This window comes from Caenorhabditis remanei, chromosome I (assembly GCF_010183535.1).
Source record: "Caenorhabditis remanei strain PX506 chromosome I, whole genome shotgun sequence".
NCBI lineage: Eukaryota > Metazoa > Nematoda > Chromadorea > Rhabditida > Rhabditidae > Caenorhabditis > Caenorhabditis remanei.
Window position 1 is genome coordinate 12,800,772 of NC_071328.1, and position 17,073 is coordinate 12,817,844.

The following is a 17,073-nucleotide window of genomic DNA, read 5'->3' on the forward strand; positions in this document are numbered from 1 at the left end:
TCATGCATTCTGACGTGATGGTGTTTGCGGACAATGTACCATACTTCAAGACAACTACAGTAATCCATAAAGGATTTTTCAACAGGAAAGGATAAAACAAATGACAAATAAACAATGAAAACTATAACAAATGTAACAAGAAAAATCTATTAAATTCCAGGGAGATCTCCATTGCACGCCGGGCATTGAGTGTGGTCTTTGCGCCATTTGAATGCACACTGAAAATAAGGAAAATAAGGGATATTGAAATGAAAATTAAGAAAATTTTACATCCGAATGGAATCTTCGTTTGCACAGCGGACATCTGATGACTTCTTGTCCCGACTTGATTTGACTGGAACAAATGAGACAATCGATCACGAGAGGAGCATTTTTAGAGGTGACAGAAGCAGTTGGAGTCGATTCTTCGGTAGTTTTCTCGTCGATATGATTAGTTTTCTGGTTACTAATCGATAAATCGGTAATTCTATCAAGTAACTTCTGAATTACATTCTCATTCGCCTCATTTTCAGCTGTCAACTTGAGAATTGTCTTCTGAAGCTCCTCATTTTCTTTTGACGCCTTCAGAATCTCCTCTTCTTTCTCCTGATTCTTTTCCTTCTCATTGTTCAATTCCCCCTCCATTTTTGCTAATTCCTCCGTCTTCTTTGCTTTCGACTTCACAATTTTCTCGTGTTGTTTCTTCAAATCACTCAGTTCTTCCTCTGTATTCGTTATCTTCTGTTGCATATCCTTCAACTGATCTTGACTCATTTTCAGCTCATTTTGAGTTTCAGTGAGAGCAGTGGAAGATCTTGTGCACTTTTTACAGTCTTTTGGAGCAATTAGAGCCGGTTGCGAGTATTGATTACACATTTTTTTTCCGAAAATTAATTGATTACCGCCGCCGGAAAGATGTGAAACGCCACATTTTGAAGAATAACGAAGAGATCTGACTTGCAGATGTATTCCTCATTTTTCAGACTACGATATATTGTTGCCGTTGTCTGAAAAAGATAACGATGATTTTTGAACGAAATTCAAGAAAAATTACAGTGATAGGCTCGAATTCAGTTTTGAAAAATCGATGACTACTTGGAAAATTCTGATAAATCATCATATTCTGCATAAGCTCGTTGGCCGATCCGTACATCACGTTGAGACCAAGCTTACCTATGCAGACGCGCTCTATTGCTAAGGGGGGTACACATTGTCGTAGCGGTGAACATTAGACTTACAGCTTGTCGTAGCGGTGAACATTAGAATATTTTATTTTCCGTTTGTTCAATTTTTCTCGTTTTATTTCTCGATTATTGCAAGTATTTTGATGAAATTTCGTTGTTTTTTCGTAAAATAAAAATTATATATGCTAAGATTAATGTTATTATTGCTAAAATTTAATTGATTGTTTTCAGAAAAGTATTATAACGACGGATATCAACGATATTTACAAGTCAATTGATGAACGAGCTGTAAAGGTTATTTTTTCCTGAATATTGTTCTAAAAAGTCACATTCCCGTAGGCAAATAAGAATTTATTTCAGACCGAAAAAGAGGAACAACGGGAAATGGGACGAGACGAAGAAATTGCAATGGATAAGGGCCAATGGAGGGAAGAAAGAAGAAGAAAGGGAAACGAGCAAATGAGGTTGGTCAGCATGTGGAAAAAACATGGCAGTTGAAAAGAAGAGAGCAAAAAACGAAGTTTACACGTCTCGACTCGTCTCGATCAGTTCTAAAGCGCTGCTTCAACCGATTCACAATTGCGTGTATCCCCTCAATGCACTGTTCGCTGATTCGTGCTAAAGTCTTGTGGGTTTTCACGAAATCAGCAGTGTGTTCGAGGAGTACGTGCAATTTTGGAGTGACATTGAGGTGACCGGCGAACTGTTGGAGATGAGTCCAGATGTTGTCCTGAAAGTTAAGAATTAGGGAAATGCGATTAAGTTATTCCTTACAATAGCAATCTCCATAGACTCAATTTCATCATCGCTCATTTCACGGGACACGCACAGCTTTTGGAACTTTCCCAGGTTTATTAGAAAACCTTTGATGTGAGAGAGTTGGGGAGTTTGTTCTAATATAGAGCAATACTCTTCAACTGCTGCCTCGTCAAGAAGTTTCAGAGTATGGTTTCCGGAAAAATCTTGTTTGCGTGCTGAAATATCAGCACCAAGACTTGTCCAGATTTTTTCCAATCTTTTGCGGGTATCTCCGTTTCCTTTCCACACTTCTAGCCTCTTTTCGTACTTCTTGCGAACTTGCTCCGATTGCTCGAAAAGTCTAATTCTTTCTAATTTCAGCATGTCTACAAGTTTCTCGGACGACTCGAGGATCTTCGGTGGAGTGAGGCCAACACAGTCGAAGCATTGGACGAAGGACCCCGGTCGCTGAATTTCCTCGACTTCGTCTATTGTCCACGCGCCGGCGCACACATAATGGTGAGTTTTTTGGCAACCATTACATTTAACTGTATTGGCATTGAAAAAAGTAGCACAATCCATAGCAGAGTCTTTGTATACACATAATTTGGAAGCACACTCTCCATCATCCAATCCCGAATCATCGATTTTATTGAGAAGAATGTTTTCATAAGATTTGTGAACACATTCCATTGAGTTGAGATGTGTATCACACTCTATGACTCGTTTCTCTGCTCCTTCTACTTCTGCTTTCCCTTCTTTTTTGAGCTTCATAGAAGATTTGGGTAGAGGGGTGGACTCAGCAGCATCTTGGTCGTCGGCCAGTTGCTTAATGATGTTGAATCCATATGTTTGAGCTAGGCCCATAACAATATGGAGACTGGAGGGTACAATTCTTTCTAGGGGGACTCGTTTAAATATGAAAGAGGAGCATTCTTTTACACTTTTTCTTGATGTGCCGCTTTTTAAACTGTCCAGGGCGTAACCAATTTCTGTGCGAGGTCTGCAATTTTCTCCTCGCTTGTAGTTACTGATTTTTTGTCGCCCCGGACTGTAGCAGTACATGCAACTGCACGTAGCAGATGCACCTTGATGTCCTATCATTTCATATATAAACTTCATGTCCCCCACCAGAAATTGCTGAACTGGAATTCTGACGATTTCGTCACCAATTTTCACCTCAACATCAACCAATTGATTCAGTTCTTCAATTGCTGACCCCAAATATTCCAGTACTTTCTCGGCTGTTTCCTCATCATTATAGATTCCAATAGGAAGGAGATTGTTTGCACTGTTAGGGGTGGAAGTGTTGCCGATGGCAATACACAATTTAACTTCATCACCTCCTTTGTCTCCTAAAAACTAGTTATAGAACAAATACGTAAGTTTTCAGTTACCCAGAATTGCAACCCATATCCCGTCTTTTGTGCTTTCGTCAAATTCCAACTTCTCACTATCGAACATTTGTTGAACTCTGTCGTTCACAGCCTGCTGCACATTGTTTAAATAGGCATATGTCACTTTTTTCACAACTCCGTTCCCATTTGACAATTCCTTTTGTTTGACAGTGAAAAGCTCTTTGGATCCTACTCTTTCCTCAACTTCTTTAATGCTTCTCAATGAGGGGAAAGGGTCATACATATTGAAATTCTTCAGCCACTTCTTCAAACCGCAGAGTTGACTTCTGGTGAAATTCAGGTTATGATACATCTGGAATCCCTCGTAAGCCGTGAATTTCAATTTCTGGAGTTGTTGCTTATCAAGGGAATCACAGACGTGGCGGTAGAAGAATTTTGAGGTTGTCTGACCTAAATAAAAACTGTAACTAAACCGGTTTTGTGTCAGTGAGCACCTGCGATCGTTCCCAGAGCTGTAATTCCCTTTCCAACCCTGTCCGACATTACTGTCGCATTTCGAAGGGAGTCATATTCTTTCACGGGAACCGGTTTGTATCTCTTTTCTTTGTCTTTTCCGGATTTTTCAACCTTTTCTTTGTAATTCTTCAGATGCATCCGATGCTGAACTACTTCCTTTTTCAATCTCTCAACCTCTTTCTCACTTAATTTGTACAACTTCTGAAGATTGGATATCTTCTCATCGCTTATAACCTTCTCGGATTGAGCGATCTGAATGATTCACCTTATTTTCCCTTCAATTTTCTATCTTCAAATTACCCTCAGCTTCATCCTATACTCTTCTCTTTCTTGTACCACCAAATTGATATTGTTCTGATATATCATTTTGGCTTCAGACAGATGACGTTCTGCATCGTCTTTTTCTTTGATCAATTTCTGGATAACTTCTCCGATACTTTGCTCCATCTCAGTTCTGTTGTTAAAAAACTATACTTTCTAGATCAAATTCGGTTTATAATAATTTCTCTGAAGAAGCTTCTACAGATGTTATAGTCTTCCGTTATCAATAACACGTGCGACATAATTTAGATAATTTATTGATATCAATATATTTTTCTGATAAATTTCAATAATCTTCTGATTGTTACAGGCTCGACAACTTCCGCCTCTCTTCTCTTTCGTCTTGACGCTTGGGACACCTCGGGGACGATGGAACGGACACTTCGAATGGATGGAACGGACTCCTACAATTTTTTAGGTCATTTTTCCACCTGAATTGTTTCATTTTTGATCAAGCTTTTCCCGAAGGGCATGTCTCTCTTTTCAGCACTTCTACAACGCTTCCCGTCGACATTCTCTACTAACTTCATGCTGCCTCAAAATGGACGCTCAACGCCCATTTATTTCTTCTTTGCTTGTTAATTCAAAAATAAACGATAGCTTTGTAATTAATTATGTAATTTATTAATTTTATTATTACAATCATACAACTAAAAATTTAAAATCCCGGCCGCTCTGCGTTGTTCCGCTGCTTCTGCGCTGCTTTCGAAACCCGCTGCTTTCTTTATCATGCGATTGATGAGACCTGAAAAATTATTTTTCTTCTTCCATGCCGCTCTACAATAAGAATCTGCGCCTTCCTGCTACTTTCTCACTTACATGCTCTTTTTTCGCTATCCTTGAACTTTCCTTCCCTCTCAACATCTCGATCGCCCTCATTCCTTGTCGCTGCCCCTCCTTCTTCGAACTTGTTGTTAATCTCCAGTCTCATCGTTGGGAAAGCTGAAAAAATTAATTTGCCTACGGTTTAAGTAATTTTTACGGAACAATATGATAAAAAATGAACCTTTTTCCTCTTTGTTACGTTCTCCTAGCTCTGCAATTGCCGCTTTGTCTGAAAATATTCATATTTCAACCACCTGAAATATTAATTTTGCTATTTTTGCCAAAATTTATCTTCTTCCGCGTAAAAATTGCTTGCTAAACTTGGAATTGTGAAAAATCTTCATTTTCGAGTGAAATAATTTAGGAACACGCAGTTTCTCAATAGAGCGCGTCTGCATAGGTAAGCTGGGTCTCAACGTGTACATTCCTGAAAATTCCTTATGTATTAAATATTCACCCAGAAACTGCCTTACTGAGATTAAAATTCGAATTATCCAACATTTTCTGTATCAATTCCTTCCCATTATCCTCCACAAAACACTTTTCTGAGAAAATATTTTTGTTAATCGACGAACGGAGTTCATTGAGGATATAACAGTGAGCAATCGACCCCAGGCTAGTTGATGTGAGCATATTGTCCGGTGATTTCAGGTATTTCTACATTTTTCTGGAAAATAAACGTTTAATTTCATTATTATTCGAAAAAAAACAAAGAAATTCCATTTATTCATCTCAAAAACTAATTATAACATTATATATTTTGTTTAAAAACAACACGTGGCGTCTGCATATCTACGTGACGGTGTTTGCGGGCAATGCGTCATATTTCACGACATATACAGTAATCAGTTGTGGATTTTACCAAATTTAGCAAAGCGTGAATGTGAGTGTTAGTAAAAACTGTCCGAGTCGAAATAAACTTACTATTGGCCACGCGGGAATGTCCGATCGTTGTCGATGCACCATAAATTAGTACCAGATAGAATACCCAGTCCTTTTGCGATGCGGATGGTTCAATAGACTTTGCTCTTTTAATAATAAATTTATTAGAGACTTTTAGCAGTTGAATACAATTGAAGGGGGACGTTAGGGTGCAAGATGAAGAGTGAGGAAAAATCGGGAAAGGGTGAAGGTGAGAAATAGGGGCGTGATTAGAGGGGTGAGAGACATAAAGAAGTAATGTTACAATAACATGAATGGCACCCAGGGGCGCGAGTGCCGAAAGGTCATACAAACAGAACAAGACATGACTCATGTCATAAGTTAGGAAAGGAGACATTTGAAAGCATTTGAATTAGAAAGGAGGAAATATAAAACAATGAGAAAAAGGAAATAAGGAATTATAAAATAATAACAATAATCACCAGGTTGAGTACTCGAATCGAGCACACAATGCATGGAATTGTTAAGATGATTTGAGATGTTCTCTTGAAGACTCCCAAATCGAATTCTCACATCTGTATGGTCCATTTCGATCAGTTCACCAACTGAGTTCAAACGAAACGGATAGAAAAAAGACAACTGCTGACTGGTATTTTCTTGTAAAAGTGTATAGAATAAAGTATTGGATTTGAGTTTTAAAACAGCAGACATTCTATGGAAAAAGAGAGAGGGCGCAGAGATGTCAGACACTCTCGTTTCTCTGCACCCTCTCCATCTCTCGTTTATCTTCAGAGACACATATCTCAATAACGTGAAGAGCAATCAAAAAGTTGTCGACTAGTAAAATATGTAAAATTTCATACTGCTCTGATTTATAGTTGATAACTTTTTGATCTTTTCGATGTTGAGATATGATCCGTCTAAAATTGGGATAGCAACTGAGATAGCGGTCTCGTCTCACTCTTTCAATTTACAAAGTTTTGGATAACTCTAATCAAAAGTTGTCGGTAATCCCCAAGTGGTGAAATAAAAAAAAGGAAGTAAGAGGAGTGCGCAGACAGCGAGATAGTCTGGCTTCTCTGCGCTCTCTCCCTCTCTCCCCTCCAGGTTACCAACTTCGAAGACACACATCTCAATGACGTGAAGAGCTGAGAGAGCGCTCCCATTTTTCTCTTACAATCTGGAAAGTTTTGGATAATTTCAATCAAAAGTTGTTACAAAATAATCCTCGAAATGGTAAAATAGAAAAAGACAAAGCAACAAGAGAAGTGAGCAGACAGCGAGACACTTTAGCTTCTCTGCGCTCTCTCCCTCTCTTTTATGCAATGTGTTTTTATAGTTGACAACATTTTGATAGCTCTTTTCGACTTCGAAATATGATCCGTCTAAAACTGGGATAGCAACGGAGAGAACACACAGTAGATCAGAACTCTCCATTCTAATCTGTTTGAGGAACAGACTTCTAAATTTCTACAATTCTTTGAGTGGTTAAATAGAAAGAAAGGGAGTTTTTTCACACAAAAATTTATTCAATGAGAGACTAATAAGCGATCGATACATCCTGACGAATGAGACCCTCGAACTCCTTTGTGACTTCCTCCACTTTCTGTTTCAATCGATCGGGGATCGAGACCTTCTTCTGAAAGAAAGCAATCAATCACCTCAATTTGATCTACCCTCTCTACTCACCTTGATGTAGTAAAGAAGACAGAGATAGAGTGATGCATATTGCTTCATACTATCCACAGAATTCGGTCTCTGAACTCTCAACGCCTTCACAATTTCGCCCATCCGTGGCTCCGAACCATCATTCAAACAGCAGAACGAGGCGCCCAACGAGAGGAAATAGCCGGCTCGTCCACATCCATTCTTCGATACAACCATCATCTTCTCGCTTCCATTCGATGTTTTCACAAAGTTCATGACGTCGACGACGGAACGAGTCGTGTTTGCATACTTGACTGGAACACCGAATGGCTCCCAACCTGTGTGCACGTAGACGTTTATCATATTCGAGTTGGAGAGTCCATTCGGGAGAGCTTCGATCGTATAGGCCGTACGTTCCTCATCCATCTTCTCTACCTGAAAGTTTGAGGTACTGTGCTGTAGTACCGGGGTCCTTCGCCTTCAGTTTCGCTGAGTAGCGACTCAAGGCCCTATTTTCAGTCCACTAACCTTTCTAATGTTGACAAACATGCTCCCATAATAGATGTACGCTCCCGTAGTCGTCGGAAAGAAATCATTCTTCTCATCTTCTGCACCCATCAAAACGTACATCATAACCACAGACTCATTGAATACAGCCCTCCAAAACTCTTCCTCGAAACCTCTCTTCGGCATTTGACCCATCAGAATTGGATAACGACAATGTGGAACAGTGATAGTCGACATGTTCACATAATCATCCGGTTGATTGGGAATCTTGACGATGGTTGAGTCGAGACACGGATAGGCGTCCGTTTGGTTTTTGTGGAGATTCTTCTTCCAAAGGAGACAGTCTTTCTCAACGAGAGGCTTCGTGGAGGCACATGCTTCGATGTATTCCAGACGGGCCATGGCGGCGTCTGAAAATTCAAAATTATCATGGAGTCGAATTACAAGGCTTACCCATTTTTTCAATGTATCCCAATGCCACATCCTCAGCCTTCCATTTGACAGGTGTCGTGACCGTTTGGACAGTAGGCGGGGTCACAAGAACTGGAGGAGGAGCCATGATTGGAACAGCAGTTGGAGTTGGAGACATTGCAGTTGGTGTCATCACTTTGGCCGTTGCTGTGAGTTTAGTCGGAGCAGATGGTGCCTCGGAAAACAGATTTACAGCAGTGTCGGATACAGTAATCGTTGGAAGAAATGGGGTTCCATCCGTGGAAACGTCATCAGTTGAGATTTGTTTTTTGAGTTTACGGAGGCTTCCATTCGATGCGTTTCCATGCAACTTCGTGCTCGATCTCTCCTTTTTTGTCCCTTTTTTCTTATGATTGTGGCGCTTTTTTGAATTTTTCGGAGGGACCACCGACGCTTTTTTATGGAGATGATGGTGGTGATGCTTCTTCGTTTTCTTTTCTTTTCTGTAAAATTTAGTGTTCAAAAAGAGTTCCAGAGCCGTGCAACTTACGAGGACATCTATTGGTTTCCTTCCTCTTGTCAGAAGTTCTCGTTGAGAAAAATCAAAGTTTTCGATGTAAAATAACTAATTTATGAAGAATCGGTGGGTTATTTATAGGGTTCTGATAAAGATCTTCACGTGGAAAATTGACTTTTTTTACTAAAAAAAGTTTTTATCTTGGTTTCCCTTGTTTTCTTCAGAAAAAAAAACATAAAAACAAGCATTAATATTGACGTGACCTGGCCGACTGATTACACTCGATCTTATCGATTGAGAACAACTCTCGTCAGTTTGAGTTTTGAAATCGACCAGCAATGACGTCTCTCTTCCGCCGCCTCTTGTTAGATAAGTTTATTTTTCCGAACAGATTTTGATAACGGATGGTTAGGTTTTCAAAGGTCCTTTATTTCACCGCACTACTAGTACTTTTTGGTATTGACCCCGACTTGGAAGGTTCGCTTGTGAAGTATATAAATCAGCAAACCGCAAATATGCAGACATATACGCATAGGTTTTCCGGGGATTGACACCTCAGTCAATATACCAGTTAACCATAATATGCAGGGTAAGTTCCCATATATTTGCTGGGACTAGTCTAGATACTAGTAAACCGCAAATATGGAGATTAGATGCCCATAGGCTCACAGGTGATTGACTTTATAGTCAGAGAACCAGTGAACCGTATTATGGAGGGTAAGTTCCCATCGGCTTGCATGGAATAGACTATTTAGTCTATAAACCGGCAAACCACAATATGGAGACACGAATTCGCATAGACTTGCAGGCAATAGACTTCAAACGTGATTTTTCCAAGTCGGGGTCAACCCCAACAAAATCAAAAAATACAACAAGAAAGAGGATCTTCGAAACCCTGACTACTCTTTTTCCTAATCTGCGCACGAGAGTCATAGTGAAATTTGAGTTTAAATTTTCAGAGTCTTCAGAGTCATTGGCAATACATGCTTCCAAATTTTCATGCGTGCAATTCGTTTTGGGAGCACCAGCCTTTTGATTTCATCAATCGGGAACAACTTTCGGCAGTTTGAGTTTTCAAATCGACCAGCGATGACGTCTCTCTTCCGCCGCCTCATGCTAGATAAGTTATTTTTCCGGGCAGATTTTGAAAACGGATGATTAGGTTTTCAATGGTCCTTTCTTTTACCGCGCACTAATAGTTTTTTGGCATTGACTCCGACTTGGAAGGTTCTTGTATCAGTTTATAAACCGGCAAACCGCAAATATGCAGACAGTTACGCATAGGTTTTCCGGGGATTGACACCTCAGTCAATATACCAGTAGGCCATAATATGCAGGGTAAGTTCCCATATACTTGCTGGGACTTGTCTAGATACCAGTCGGTTCACGTCGCCTAACGGCGACTAAACCTCCTTCTCAACACCACCCTTCTAGGTTTTTACAGTGGATCGTAATTAATCCGGAAACGGACGACACGTTTCAAATCCTCTTTTTTCTATATCTGAATATAAGAAAAAATATTGTCCCAACAACGTCCCAACATTTGTTTGATCCATCTGACTACAGTCAACGTTGCCTAACTTGACAGATCGGATTCTTGAACGCACCGACCTTCGCCATTTGAAAGTCGAACTTAGCTTTGAAGTATAGCCCCTCTCAATATGAGCAAATTTGATCCATCCTTCTGTTAAAGTGAGAGCTCCTTTCTTCTCTCCGTTACATCATCGGGCTTTTCTGATCGTATGGCAGCTGCCCGGGAAGAGATCGTCGGACTGCTATATCAGTTGCCATGATTTTCAACCCCAATTTTGTGTCATCCTGACTCTCAGTTTTTCGTTTGACTACCATGCGATTTGAATCAGCAGCTTTACTTTTCTGAAGCCAGTAAAAGTTGATCTCTCTTTCTCTCTAAAGCGAGGTTATGCGTTTTTATTATCTCGTTCCCACACTGACTCCTGTGTCATCATCTCGTCCTCAATCCCCGTCCATTTCGCTTCTTCAGGCGGCCTTGTAGAGGACCAAAAGATTAGTCGATATGCAAAAATTCAGCCCGACGCCTTCTTTTTGTCGTATTTTTTCACACACTCCTGTGTCATGAGTTGAATGTCCTGTATCCCATCAACTCCTTCGAGCTTCAATCTCCCTTCTGATTCTGAGCGATGGAGCACGCCTTCACCGGAAACAGGAGAAACAGCACCATAATCATCCACTAAATTGTCAGCAGGAACAGTATTAGTTGTTGGAGACAGTGACGCCATGAAGGGAATAGGAAAATGATAGTTATCAGCAGTTCAGAAGAATGGGATTTACATGGCCCCATGTCTGGACTTCACGCAACTTCCGCTTTTTACTGTATTCTTACACGGTAAAGTAGGCGGAGCTAAAACCGTGGTGAGAAGAAGAAGATAAATGCTAGCCAGATTGGCTATTAATACTTTTAAACATGTGGACTCATATCCACAATCCCCTTTTAGCTGTCTCCAGAAAACTACCCGTATTTGTATGATTCACGTCGCCTAACGGCGACTAAACCTCCTTCTCAACACCACCCTACTGGGTGTTACAGTGAATTACCCGGAAACGGACGACACGTTTGGATTCCTCTAGTTTTTCTGAATCCGATGATATCAAAAAACCCTTCACGTCGTCACTTTTTAAAAAAACGGCGCATAACTTTTTATGACGTGGATCAATCCGAAAACGGACGGCACTGGCCACAAAGAGAAAAAAGTTAAAGTTACATTTAACCGCTTTTCTTTGGAGTCTCGAGTCGAACCAACTAACTGTAGTCAACGTCGCTTAACTTGCCAGATCGGACGGTCGGCGCGTTCCCTTTTATCCACGCGCCACTGAAGAGGCGCCGCTCTGTGAAGAGGAAAGCGAGCAGCCGACGTTTCACGGGTTTTGCCGACCGCCTCCCCCTTCTCTCTCTTCGAATATGGCTTGAAATTCAGTTTTTTTGATCCAGAAGACGTCAAATTTGATATTTTTGAAAAAAAGAAAAGTTCGGGCATCATTAAGAGAAAATTTCTGATCTTTTGGTCTAAATTCGAAGAAAATCGGTCCAGTAGGAAGGGCGGTAGGATCGGCGACAGACAAACAAACATACAGCCGTTTGCGTTTGTTAATAGTAAAGATCTCGACTATAACAAAGTTATTTACAACCTCCGTATACTGGCTGTCTATGTTCTTATCAAAACAAAAAACCAAAAAACTTTTCCAGCCTGACGGGAACGAACTCACTACCCCATGGGTGAGTGTCATCTGCGTAGACCGCTACACCAAATACGCGCGGCCTGGGCGCTCTCGAGAACGCAGTCAAGAAACACCGAGTCAGTAGTTTTGAGTTTCTACCACCCTGTCGGGACACACCTTCTCTGCACGCTTTCTACTGTTAAAATCGGCATCGTCTCCAGAAGACGTCAAATGTTATATTTTTGAAAAAAGAAAAGTTCGGGCATCATTAAGAGAAAATTTCTGATCTTTTGGTCTAAATTCGAAGAAAATCGGTCCAGTAGGAAAGGCGGTAGGATCGGCGACAGACACACAAACATACAGCCGTTTGCGTTTGTTAATAGTAAAGATTAGTAAACAGTAAATATGGAGATCATTAGAAGCCCATAGGCTTACAGGGGATTGACATTTCTGTCAAGGAACCAGTGAACCATATTATGGAGGGTAAGTTCCCATAGGTTTGCAAGGAATATACTTTTTAGTCTATAAACCGTCAAACCACAATATGGAGACACATATTCGCATAGGCTTGCAGGGAATTGACTCTATAGTCAATTTACCAGTAAACCACATTATGCAGGGTAAGTACGCATAGGCATGCTGGGAATAGACTTCACGAGCGATCCTTCCAAGTCGGGGTCAATCCCAACAAAATCAAAGACACATCAGAAGAACATCAACTTCAAAATAACTCATCTCTCTGAGCAGATTAGTTGGGATTTGATGCGTTCATCTAGTTTTCATCCGAATCCTTTTTATCCGAAAACTGAAATTTTTTCTTTTTGAGCTCACGAGTGCCGCTATAGGACGATTTGTGTACTTGAATGTACTTTTATGCCAAAATATCTGGGATGCGTGGCAGCAACTTCAATCCACGAGAATGAACACCGTTTTGTTGAAGATTAGAAGACGGCATCAACGACGACTAGCTGTGGAAGAAAAAGAGCGAAAGTTCCGAATAATCTCGATGTGTTCACAATTGAAAATGAGAATCAGACCATGAAGTGGTGAGTAAATTGAAACACTAGCGCCTAAATTTATCAGTAAATAACATGATAATGTTTCTCTCACATGATCAGAATGAAAGAAGGAGAAGAGGAGAGGATAACCATTCAGACTTTGAGATGCTTCACCTGCCGACAAAAGATATTCATGTACCAACTAATGCAATTACTGTTTTTTGGGGAATGTATCGATAGACGGATGGAATTCAAATTTTCAAAGTTGAGGTTCGTTTTTTGACTGTAATGGGAAAGTTCGTTTTTCAATCTGTTCTTGCAAAAATTTTCAAGAATCGGTGAGGAGATTTCATTCTGGCCTTCTCAAACCATAGTTCTTTTATCCGCGTTCCGGGTTCCATCTGACTAGTGATCATATTTTCAATGCGTTAGCTTGTACGGTTGGCACCGTGTGCTCTCCAAAACATTTATTTAAATTCGCTTGAGTTTCTAGACTTACTCCGTATCATTGTGTTGCCGTGTTGACCTACGGGCGCGCGTGCATTTCTCGCAGCTGTTCTGTCAATTTCGCTCAAATAGAGAACTTAAATAGAGAAAATAGAGAATTTCGGAACTCCAGTTTTCCCTGACCCCTATTATTATTATCCAACTGCAGTTCGAGTAAATAGCAGATGGGTTTACCCAATGTAAATATGTCAACTAATTCACACATTGTCTCTCGGTCTATTGTCTGGGACATTCTTCTTCACGTATTACCATCTGCCACCTTATCTCCTCGGGAAATCGGTCCAAACGCATGACTTTGTGGGAAACTTGGAACCTTGAACGGTCGAAAAAAATGTATTCCAGAAGTATCAATGCGTCGATTGGGAGGAATTTGAACCAATTTTTGAAAAATTCGAAGCGAAATTTATTGCTGACTGCCGTCCCATTTCATCCGACTTAACATTCGTTTGAATTTTTCTATTGTCACATTACTGTTAACACAAACCACCTAGTCACTTATCTCCATGAATCACTTATTCTATCAGACCACCTGATGGCTGATGTCCACTAGACTCCGCCCACTGGTCCCCAGCCTCCTCATCTCATCTTCTTTGCTCATCGTGCACCATCTCTCCGTACTGAATGGTGACTCTTCTGTCTTCTTATTCTTAGTCTTTGGTCTTTGAGTTATCCCCATAGCCATGATTTATCCCCTACTCATATTCTTTATTTGCTCATTAAGTTTACAAATTAATGTTTTCATTTTCCAGTGCCAAAGTGAAGCGAGAGGCAACCAACCGTCGCGAAAAACAAGGAATGGTCGAGTGCAAGCTACGGTTGACAAGAGGGCAATCGATCGACAAGAAGCAAATGACGATCGTCGTTTTGATAGATGTGAGTTTTAAACCCTAGTAAAAATGCTTTATCGCTGTTACTTTGACTTCCTCCCACTATTCTTTTTTGTGTCGGTTTCGGTTAGACTCGGCCAGACGATAGATAGACGTTAGTTTGTCGCGCTGACGCATTGAAAGTAGATTTTGTAGTGATAGGATAGGGTGCCGTGATTGGAACCTCAACTTTGAAGATTTGAGTTCCTTCAGTTATTAAATCAATTTCCCAGAGAACAACCTCACTAGTTGGTAGATAGTTGATAGATATCTTATGTCAACAGGTGCAACCACAATAACAATGAATGTGAAGATGTCGGCCTGTTTTCTTTTTATTACTCTCTGCCGCAAACGCAGCCACCTGTCACTTATCTTCCTGGGAAATCTAATAGATGATAGCAAACAGGACACGCCCACATGACCGTATGAGACTAGACATTTGGCATACAGTCAGTTGTCCCTTTCACTCCCTTATTGCGCTCTCCTCTCTTTTTGAGCTCTCTAGTTTTCCTTGCCTTGGACCAACCGTTCCTTTTTTATTTCTCGCTCAAGTTACTTCTTCATGCAACAACTCTTGGTTTCTTATATCCACTTCTTTTGTACTTTTCCTATTTTGTGATATAGTTCGTAACATCACTCACGTTAAATTCAACTATTTCTTTCAGCACCTCGTGCCATCATCTCACAGAAGCCGACAGAAACACGACCTGCGCATCGACAGATGGAAGACTGCAGTGACAAAGATGAATGCCCCGACGAGGAGAGCTGCCAGTCACACAGAGGAAATTCAAAAATTGGTGAGTTACTGACTTCCCCCACCATTCTTATCTGTGTCGGTTCCGGTTAGACTGATCGAGCATGGCGCTGTAATAGTCTATACTTATCCGGGCTGGGGATTACTCCACTAGACGCGGGTTTGAATCCTCCCGGGTTAGAAATAAATTTAATTATATCCAAAACTCCCAAAAACGGGATATTTTCAATGAAATCAAAATCAAAACTTTAAAAAACGGGTAATTTTCGATGATATTGACTTCCCCCACCATTCTTATCTGTGTCGGTTCCGGTTAGACTGATCGAGCATGGCGCTGTAATAGTCTATACTTATCCGGGCTGGGGATTACTCCAGTAGACGCGGGTTTGAATTCTCCCGGGTTAGAAATAAATTTAATTATATCCAAAACTCCCAAAAACGGGATATTTTCAATGAAATCAAAATCAAAACTGACGAAAACAGGTAATTTCCGATGATATTGACTTCCCCCACCATTCTTATCTGTGTCGGTTCCGGTTAGACTGATCGAGCATGGCGCTGTAATAGTCTATACTTATCCGGGCTGGGGATTACTCCAGTAGACGCGGGTTTGAATCCTTCCGGGTTAGAAATACAAAGAACTATAATCAAACCTCCCAAAAACGGGATATTTTTAATGAAATCAAAATCAAAACTGACAAAAACGGGATATTTCTATGATACCGTAAGTTTAATTAACAGGTGAGTTGATGTGCAGGTAACTGGGTGTTTTCAGGAACATGGGTATGTTGAGTTGCAGGTAAGCCTCTTCTGTATTTTTTCAGGAAATGGATTGAAAGTTCTCTGCCTACTACTGATAGATCTGGCAATAGTTTAACCAGCCAAACTGAAAGAGTGTAATTGTTGGGAGTTCGAATTGTCTTCCCTGGTCGATCCTAGTCGAAACCAAAACTTACGATACCTCATACTGTGGGTAGTTAAACATTTATTTTGCTACAATGTAGAAATAAATAAACATAACGAGAACAAAAAGGGTAATACCTGGAGGAAACATCTTGGGAAGCTTCTGAAGAAGGGAAATGGAGGGAAAGATGGATGAAGCTTCGAGGTGAGTCCACGAGTCCAATCGCCGTCGTTAGTCCGTTTGAAAGTCCTTACTCGTTGTGGACCGCCGTCTCAGGGATAGTACAAATCGCCTGTGTACGTATTGATGACATAAACTTTTCTTTGACGGACAATCCTGATTTTCTGCCATGATGAGAAGGCATCTCCAACATCTGTTCTTCTGCTTTTTCACATTTTCTTTCATGTTCTTTTCGAACACAAATCGGTGAGTGATTGGTCTGTTGACTCTTTCGGCCTGACGTCTTCGAGCAAGTTCCTGAAATTTCTCTCCAAATACCAGATCTTGATGGATAGGTTGCACGTGACCTGAAGTTGACGGTCCTCTTGAATTGGATTTTTGCAGACTAAAAACGGGGCTGTTTCAGACTATTCCCTTTAAAAAGACAATTAGAATGAAAATTTTGAAACATACCTGTATAATACATCGAGAATTCAATGAAATTCAAAATTTCAGAGATTAGACATTCTCGTGAGGCGGTCGAATAATTGAAAAAGAAGTAATATTAGAATTTAATAAAAATTAATTTGTATTATATAAATTATATAAACAATGTTTTACGTTGCTCATTCCGGTAGGACAACAACTAAATTTTGAAAAAGAAGAAAGAAATTGGAAAAAGGTCAATAATGTTATAGGGAAATGGTCACGTGGAAGTTGAGATTTTCGGGGATTTAATTGGAAAATGGACGTTTGGACTTCTAGAAATCAAGACACTTTGAAACCGCGATTAGAACTGTCCGAT

General features: G+C 40.4%; 4 protein-coding genes across 4 annotated transcripts; all 4 read right to left on the reverse strand.

Moving 5' to 3' along the window:
• Positions 1-149: 149 nt before the first annotated feature.
• On the reverse strand, positions 150-855 carry GCK72_002876 (uncharacterized protein; the record flags this gene model as incomplete). Its single annotated transcript, XM_053723666.1, has 2 exons — positions 150-218; positions 271-855. The coding sequence occupies 2 exons, from the start codon at positions 853-855 to the stop codon at positions 150-152; spliced, it is 654 nt and encodes a 217-aa protein (XP_053592311.1).
• Positions 856-1,632: 777 nt separating this feature from the next.
• GCK72_002877 (uncharacterized protein) lies at positions 1,633-4,222 on the reverse strand (the record flags this gene model as incomplete). The annotated part of the gene is made up of 5 exons (XM_003106683.2): positions 1,633-1,893; positions 1,938-3,256; positions 3,299-3,709; positions 3,754-4,027; positions 4,076-4,222. 5 exons carry the CDS (start codon positions 4,220-4,222, stop codon positions 1,633-1,635), a joined length of 2,412 nt encoding a protein of 803 aa, XP_003106731.2.
• A 685-nt stretch (positions 4,223-4,907) lies between these two features.
• GCK72_002878 (uncharacterized protein) lies at positions 4,908-5,554 on the reverse strand (the record flags this gene model as incomplete). Its single annotated transcript, XM_053723667.1, has 3 exons — positions 4,908-5,038; positions 5,103-5,150; positions 5,395-5,554. The coding sequence occupies 3 exons, from the start codon at positions 5,552-5,554 to the stop codon at positions 4,908-4,910; spliced, it is 339 nt and encodes a 112-aa protein (XP_053592312.1).
• A 1,789-nt stretch (positions 5,555-7,343) lies between these two features.
• GCK72_002879 (uncharacterized protein) lies at positions 7,344-8,926 on the reverse strand (the record flags this gene model as incomplete). Its single annotated transcript, XM_053723668.1, has 5 exons — positions 7,344-7,442; positions 7,493-7,885; positions 7,979-8,367; positions 8,411-8,871; positions 8,919-8,926. The coding sequence occupies 5 exons, from the start codon at positions 8,924-8,926 to the stop codon at positions 7,344-7,346; spliced, it is 1,350 nt and encodes a 449-aa protein (XP_053592313.1).
• Between the last annotated feature and the right edge of the window lie 8,147 nt (positions 8,927-17,073).